General features: G+C 36.2%; 1 protein-coding gene across 6 annotated transcripts; it reads right to left on the reverse strand.

Moving 5' to 3' along the window:
- Nucleotides 1–282: 282 nt before the first annotated feature.
- LOC129876696 (uncharacterized) lies at nt 283–6835 on the reverse strand. 6 transcript variants are annotated; one of them, XM_055952187.1, is made up of 10 exons: nt 6508–6593; nt 5842–6113; nt 5100–5206; nt 4443–4511; nt 4176–4291; nt 3956–4010; nt 1854–1974; nt 1700–1747; nt 1479–1573; nt 283–622 (listed from the first exon to the last, which is right to left on the reverse strand). In XM_055952187.1, the coding sequence occupies exons 2-10, from the start codon at nt 5849–5851 to the stop codon at nt 524–526; spliced, it is 720 nt and encodes a 239-aa protein (XP_055808162.1). In that variant the 5' UTR covers nt 5852–6113; nt 6508–6593; the 3' UTR covers nt 283–523. The 6 variants fall into 6 exon arrangements, with proteins under 6 accessions (XP_055808162.1, XP_055808161.1, XP_055808163.1 ...); XM_055952186.1 differs by lacking the exon at nt 6508–6593 and adding an exon at nt 6193–6294; XM_055952188.1 differs by lacking the exon at nt 6508–6593 and adding an exon at nt 6193–6293 and having other exon boundaries at nt 5810–6113.
- Between the last annotated feature and the right edge of the window lie 1758 nt (nt 6836–8593).

Genomic DNA, 8593 nt, shown 5'->3' on the forward strand with positions numbered 1-8593 from the left:
AAAGGAGAAGAAATGTCATTTTGGGTGTTGGGATTTTGCCCACCTTAATATTGAGGAGTCTCTGTGGCGTTGTGAAAGAGAACAATGTATCAATGGATAGATCTTGGAAATTCATGAGGATGTTGAGGACTTGACAAGTGAGTTAATAATGGGAGAATAAAGCTCATAGTTTAACAGCTGCTCCAAATGTAGATTCATACCTCTTGCAGAATCACTTGGCTTTCACAGGCAACAGCCCATAGATTAGCTAGCAGCTCCGTGCATCTATAGTCGGGGAACAAATTATATCATGCACTGGAGAAACCTGTTATTTCCTTTCTCCACCTCTAAGAATCACTTCAATCCGAAAGAGGAAGAGACCAACAACCTAGCATCAAAAAGCATCTAATTCTAACAAAACTACAAGTACCACCACGTAAGAAACCAACAAACGTCACAGTACAGGCAAGTAAATCACTTCCCTTTTGCTGAGATGTCATGACTGAAAAAAAAAACCTATAAAATGCAATGGCTACAATAACTATCAATTAAGGAGTCTGTATGAGGGCAAATCCTCCAACCGTTTTATGTTCTCTTGCAAAAGCTCCCTTTCAATTTGACAACGGGTGGACTTCATAACTGTCTGCATGAACGAAACAGATCAAACCATCAGGAATGTAGAGCACTTGGTTCACATGGAAAAATAATTTCTGAAAAGGTACTTTTCAAGATAACATCAGTCTGTATCATGGCAATCATCCATAGCATATGAAGAACTTCTCAAGAAAACATTATGCTAATATCCAACGTTTTGTGACTGAAAAATAGTTAGATACCGAGAAAGTATTTGAATACAGATAAAACCCGAACTGGTGCAAGCCAAGAACTACTCTGGATTTTTTGCTAGCCTGGCAAAGGAAAGGCATGCCTGAATTATCACTAGAGTGTGGAACTCAACTCCAGCAACTGTTTGGTGGATTCTATGGGAAGAAAGAAATGCTAGAGTTTTTGTGAAAAAGAAAAAGACACATCCTTACACAATTGATAGCTTTGCTTAGTTTTTGGTGCAACATGGCTAAAGCCAACTTGTTAGAGGCTGAAGCCATGATTGAATTATCTGAATCTTTTGGATGTACTGTCTTTATGCTGACTTACATCAATAATACTTTTTATCTTACCTGTAAAAGACATAAAACTACCAAATAACTCCACAAGACATTCTTAACCCATAGATTCAAGCTACTAGCACTGAGCAAAACTAGTTCCTACACCATGTGGTCAAGGATACTATGAGAAACTCCCTAGTTGTTACAACTGCTGTAGCCAAACTAAAACTTTTACGAAGCATATAAAGTGAAAAAAGCATGGGAACTTCTGGAAGGCATATGGACAGGATTTGACATGAGAAGAATTGAATTAGGAACAAATGTTCCATTTCCTCAACTAAATCTCACTAATTTAAAAGTACATACAACTTCATAAAACTTAGATGCACATACATTGAAATCCATATATGACGCATTCATGGCGAGCCACTGATGATCCATCAGCTTAAACGTGATACAATATAGAAGATCAAATGCTGATTCATTTTCTGTAAAAAGGTGAAAGACATGCTTAGAAATAAAATGCCAAAATGCAGAAGCACTAAGTGGTAATACTTAAGGGGATAACTAAAAGGAAATGAAGCAGAACTTCAGTCCACGGTCAAGCAATTTACCTGCAAGAAACTTCAAAAATTTTGCTCCCACCATATTTCTTGGTTTTACTGCAGAGTAGACACAATATAGCTAAATGAATCAACACAAGATCTCCTAGACTTAATTTGTCTTTTTACATTTCGCTGTAAACTAGTGCATAGAAGGGACACATACTAGCTTCTATATCAAGTATCTGGATTAGCATAAATGTGATGTTGACACCAGCAACAGCAAATGGGTATTCCCATAATGCCCTATCGCCTTCCTGCTTTTGAAGAAGATCCTGGAACGATCTCTGCAAATACAATTAGGGAGAAGAAGCTTATCAAAATAGATTAGGTAGAAGAAATTATGAATATGAACCTAGCACGTTACTGCTTTAATTTGGCCAAATAGAAGAGCTGTTCGTAATTATGTGTACACTTGAGTATATAGTTTTGCAGATTTATTTCTTATTTAGTAAACAAAATGGAGCAAAGAAAGTGTTTAATTCATCAGTCTAAACATTACATGCTCCAGATACAACTCTTCACTAGAATGACTTGCTACGTGCAAGCTCAAAGTTAGGGCTTTTAATTACGTCTAAGTAGACTACCAGACAGCTAATTTTATGCTTGGTATACCCTTTTTTAAAACAAGAAAGCCTCCTTTTTATCTTATGGTATAAAGTTCAGAGCAACCATACATTTAACATAAAATGTTGAATTTCATACCCAGTGTCACCCAAGAGTGAACTACTTCAACCTATGTTACTCGGACTCTCCAAAATGATGTCGGATCCTCCAATATGCACTCGTTGACATTTTTGAAGAGTCCGAGCAACATAGATTTCAACACATGAAATGGTGAAATTCATTACTTAACCTACAAACTAGGCTTCCTTTGTATCATACCATTGTGTAACACAATAAACATCTACTAAGTCAATAGCCACCCACTAAAAGAAGAGCAGCTTTGACGCCTAACAAAAAACGTTTACCCTTCTGTGTCAAAGGTAGATAACTTATTTGATTAACTTAGGTGTGCTTGATAGAACGGGCATGTAGAATTCAGATTGGACTACTTTCTCTCCCGGGAAAGGATGCTACATAAAATGGGACAGAGAGTAGTTTTCTTGAGTTTTTAATTTAGTTATTTTATTTGTCTTCGCAAGGTTTATTTTGGAACTTTTTTTAATATTGCAAGCGAGTTGTTTGCTTCTTGCTTTAAGCGAAGTAGACCCTTATCACTTTTTTGCACTTCTTGCTCTCAAAAACACTAGATGATATGACGTCTTCCATTAATAATCAATACCATCTGAAAAGGATACACAAACTGGAACTTGCTCCACGTAGACTCTTACCGTTCTGTTGATTTTGTAGCCTAAATAAGTACAAAATGCCCAACAAAATAGATCTGACATGTCAATTAAACAGCTTCATACTCTACAGTCTATGCAACAAATTTGTTTGAATTTACAAGTCAGCTGAAATAGGGATGTGAATGTAGAACATTCTCTCTTTCTTCATGGTCAACCGAGATTTACAACAATCTACGTAAAAAAGGGGCAGCCCGGTTCACGATGTATCTCGCAAGGTCTGGGGAAGGGCCTCACCCCAAGGGCAATGTAGGCAGCCTGCGATGACGCAAGCATCAGTAGTTGATTCCACGGCACAGCCTATAGGTCACACCATGAAAACTTTACCGATGCTCCAAGGCTCCCTTCTACACCAATATAACTATTTATCCAAAACGTCGGAAAGGAAAAAAAGATCTACTTGATTTATCCTGTGTTCATTCTTAAGTCACCCCTTTGACTTTAAATAAAATGACTGATAGAAACACTTGCCCAGTTTTTTAAAAAAAAGTAGATGCTATGGTATCTCAAAGAAACAGAAAGGTGCCTGATAACGTTTCTGTTTAACAGTAGCAAGGAATAGCAGATAGCAATTTAACCATCCTTTAAGATGCCCATCAACCAACACCCTCCCAACCACTATTATGTTTTTGAAGGTTGAGGAATCAAATAGAATCATACTTTTACAACTGCATGAAAGAAGAGGTGCATAAGAAACGGTGAGAACATACAGAAGCTACACAACATCTGAATAATAACTACAATCTCGGGAAACAGAGTCATAAAGACCAGTTAAAGAAGAAACATAGATGTTAGGTCTTCAATGATTACCAAATAATAGCACTTGTTGATACTAAAGATTAGCTTTTCATTATAGGCATAAAAGGTTTGCATGCAACAATGTTACTCTCCATAAAGAGAAGTCAGAAAGATGACGTACCGGGAAATTTCTCGCAAAATATAACAAGTTCTCCAGTGATATAAATCCCGCACCCCTATCAAAACCAATCAAACATGTCAATGGTAAACCAAGAGAGGAAGGACCAGAAGGGTGGAAGAACTCAGAAAATCGAGATTGGATAAGCTCAATCATCAGTGCTTTCTCATTTTCGGATGCCTTGGTTTGGTGGGGGGGAGGGAGAAAGAAGATGCCGATGTACCTAAAGTCAGTAGATGGATCCTTTCCTTGCCAACCCATTTCCTTCCATTGCTCAGATATTAAACCATGGAGTTCTTCCACAGGGAAGGCAGCTTTCCACAATGCTCTTAAAGCTTCCTTTTGGTAAAAGAGGGGTGGGGGGGGGGGGGGAGAGGAAGATGAGCAGTAAGAATGTAAATTTAACCTTAATGGAATGTTTGAAATCCTTAAAGATGTTTTCGCGTAAGTTCATAGGGAAATGGCTAAGACGTCTTCAAATAGAAGATACCTGATGTTCAGGAATTGAACCATCATATGCAACATCTATACGGTTTTGTAGCCTTTGCAAGCATTCCTCCTGACATTAACAAAGTGGAAGAGAACACAATAAGTGCCGATGTGTCAAAGACACTCCATACTTCCTCACAGTGCTGTGAAGCTTAACATTTTGAATTGCATATTTTCTAAGAATAAAACTGGATATAAGTTGACATAAGTGGGGAATTGAAAATAAAAAGCTATATTGGCAATCTCATCAGAATTATCAACTGTGGTTATCTAGGGATTGTGGAGAAAAAGGGAGAGCATGAAAAGTTAGATATAAGACATTCATGCCTGAGACTTGCCACAATTTAAAAGAGAGTTAAAGAATATGTGAACCTCAACATGAGCTCAATCAGTAAGAAACCAAATAAAATTCATTACCACTCGCAACACTCAGCATATTCCCTACTCGTTTAACTTTGAAGTGTAAAATCTTGGAGAAAACAATCAGAAAACAAATTTGTAAGGCATATTGGAAGTACCACAAAGAAATCCTATCCAGAATACAAACTTTTAATAAGAGGGGATCAAAAGAACCCAATAGTGCATCGTGTTTTTGACACTCCTAGAAATTTACCTAGTAGGAAGCTTACACTTCATAAAACCTGCACTAGAATATTACCTGGGCTGGTGTCAGATCAAATGATGGACGAGCATCAATATCGCTTCCCTGGGCACAAACGCATGAAAGGCCTCTGCCAAGCCATGCTGTTGATCCTGCCATGACCTCTGCAGTAACAGAAGGAAACAATAATCTAAGGAAAATGGGAGGTCAAGTTGTCAGTAACAACATGCTTCATAATGTATAGAGATAAAACAAAAGAAGATTAAGACACATGAAGAGAAGCACATCCGTTTTTTTATTGTTAAGAAGAGAAGTTGATCCTTTATTTATTTATTTTCCTTTTTTGGAATAAGGAGTTGAAGTGTATCTTTCTAGACAAATAGACAAGAAAACTCTACATCATATGAGCAAAGTTTCATAACTAACGAAGAAGTGTAAAGAATGCGTCAATTCAGCAACTATGACAGGATAATATCATAATTAAATCAGAAACATGGTACACAAATGGGTACCAAAACCAAAGCTCACAAATGTTACAGAACAAATATCATGGGCTACACTACTCCGCTAGATAGTAGAAATCCTACCTGCCAAAATTAGTCATTGAGAAGTGGAAACATATGTATACTTTTTTTCTTTTTCATTGTTTAGATTATGTTGATGATGAGAAATAAGCACCAAGAGAGTGCTGTTACAGATGTACAGAAACAGCAGGGAATGTTGAACACAATTATACCATTCAAGTGTCTTAACATTCATGAACTAACCTTCTTTATGCACAACACGAGAAAAAAATCACCTCCCAACATGGAGTTCAAAACAAGAACCACCTTCACACAACTTTACTAGCCAATTGCCTTTTACAGTTGTCTATCAAAAAACAATTCCCATTAAAGATTTTTGCTGTCCTTGGAGAACAATCAAACAGACGCCTCTATAGGCATATTGATGCTCTAGATATTTGTCTACTGTAGCTTAACTAATAATCCCTTGAATCAAACTCCATTCCGCAATTTTACTGAACAAATAAAGCTGTTTCAGCCCACAATTTGTACATGCATCTTTCTTGCCCTATAAATATAAAAGAAAACACTCATCAAAAAGCTAGGGCACAGAAGAAAAATTTGCGAAAATTGGATGCAAACCTCACCACAAAATTCAACGCAACTAGGCATGAGTAAACCTGAAGAGATCAGTAAGGAATGGAAGTAGAGAGAGAGAGAGAGAAAGAGAGGTATCAAAAAAGAGCAATTTAGAGAGAAAAAAGAAGATATTAAAAAAGAGATCAGTAAGGAATGGAAGTAGAAAGAGAAAGAGAGGTATCAAAAAAGAGCATTTTAGAGAGAAAAAAGAAGATATTAAAAAGGAGATCAGTAAGGAATGGAAGGAGAAAGAGAGAGAAAGAGAGGTATCAAAAAAGAGCATTTTAGAGAGAAAAAAAGAAGATATTAAAAAAGGAATATACCAGAAGTTGAATGGCAAGTACTATGCCCTCTTCCAAATCCTTGCGATATCCTCCTCACCGGCACGAACGATTCTCCTCTATCCTCCATTTTTAAACAATGATCGGTAAATTCAATTTTAACACTAAAATCTACGGACACAATCAAAGAATCAGCCCAACTGTTGAAAGCTCCCTTTTCTGGAAATGTGGAAAATTCGAATAGCCAAATCGATTTCTTGAAGAAAATTCGAAGATTCCTTCATTGAAGCCGTAAGATCTGCTACATGAACAACAAAGCCATGGAAGGAAAGTTTTGTTTATATATGTGTCAAAAATATCTATGTCCAGCTAGCAGAGCAAATATAGTTATTGTGATCTTACCAGAGATTCTTGATACGAAATTTTCGTTTCCACAAAAGAAAAAAAAACGCATAATACCTAAACATGTTCTAATTTTGATCGTGTACAAATAAAAAATTAAATAAATAGACATACATATTTTATGTGATATAATACATACAAAAAGTCATGCAGGACACAAAAATACTATGTAGGACGCCATATATAGCAATTATGTTTATTTGTTCAATTTTATATAAGTTTTAAGTATACTTGTGCATATTCAAAATTAAAGGGCGTAATTAAGTTCATATTAAAAGACACATTTATATATTAAGCTAAAAATAAATCACGGAATGATTGTATGGGCTCAGCGTTAATTATTCATGTATTAATTTATAGTTTGTAAATAGAATAAAAGTTATTCATATACTTATGAATTTATACGATATTTGGTTGATAGGAGTATTATATAAAAGTTATTCACATACTAATTTTATATGATTTAAATTTATGTATAATTTTATATAGGGTAGAAAAAGGAAGAAGTTAGATGGGGTAGGTATTAGTTATACATGGATAAAAATAATAAAAATTACATATTTACTTTTGATAACTCCAGCAGTGGAGTTTGATCTGAAGACGTCTGAAGAAGAAGTGAAGAAGAGAGGAAGAGAATGTACAGAGAAGAAGAAGAAGAAGAAGACTGAAGGGAGAAGAGAGAAGAGAGAAGGCAGAGAGAATGTGTATAGAGAGAGAAAATATCTTCTGAAAATGAATATTAACCTTTCATTACTTTTGAGATATGTATATATACATGTATTTCTGAATTGTACAAGTATAGTATTTTCTACTCATACCAACTACTTTGAAACTGAATCCTAACTACTTCATAACAACCAATTAACTACTTATAACAATATTTCAACCAACTCTAACAACTCTTCAATTCATGGAAGTTTGCTATGTCAACACTCCTCCTCAAGCTCATGGTTTGAAGAGATTCATCATCCCAAGCTGGTTCAGCAACTGTTGATGTTGAGACTTTCCCAGACTTTTGGTAAGTATATCAGCTAGTTGGTCCTTTGTGTGTACGAAATTAGTTTTCAGCATTCCTTGGCATATTCTTTCCCTTACAAAGTGACAATCTATATCAATATGCTTGGTTCTTTCATGAAAGATTGGATTTGCAGAAATCTGAATAGCAGCTTTGTTGTCACCGAACATGGTAACAGGTAATTCAATTTGTACTCCCAATTCTTTAAACAGGCTTACCAACCATGTGATCTCAGCTGCACAGTTGGCCATGCTTCTAAACTGTAGTAGTGACACACTCACCCCAGAATTTTAAGGGTACAGAAGACTGGAACCTGAGTGCTCTGGCCATCTCCAGGATAGTCCTATGCTTCCTCTCAGCAACTCCATTTTGTTGAGGAGTATAGACACAAGAGGTTTGATGAAGAATTCCAAGTGTAGACAGCATGTTCTGGAATGCAGCACTAAGGAACTCACAGCCATTATCAGTTCTCAGGGTCTTCACAGTTGTGGAGAATAAGTTTTGAACCTGTGTGAAAAAAGTTCTTAACACCACAATTGTGTCAGACTTAGAGGCTATAAGAAAAATCCAAGTAAACCTGGAGTAATCATCAACTACAGTCACAAAGTATTTCTTTCCATCATGAGTGGATACCCTGTAGGGACCCCAAATGTCACAATGAACAAGTTCAAATACAGCATTTGACACATGAGAGCTTACAGGGAAAGGAAG

Source organism: Solanum dulcamara, chromosome 12 (genome assembly GCF_947179165.1).
Source record: "Solanum dulcamara chromosome 12, daSolDulc1.2, whole genome shotgun sequence".
Taxonomy (NCBI): Eukaryota; Viridiplantae; Streptophyta; class Magnoliopsida; order Solanales; family Solanaceae; genus Solanum; species Solanum dulcamara.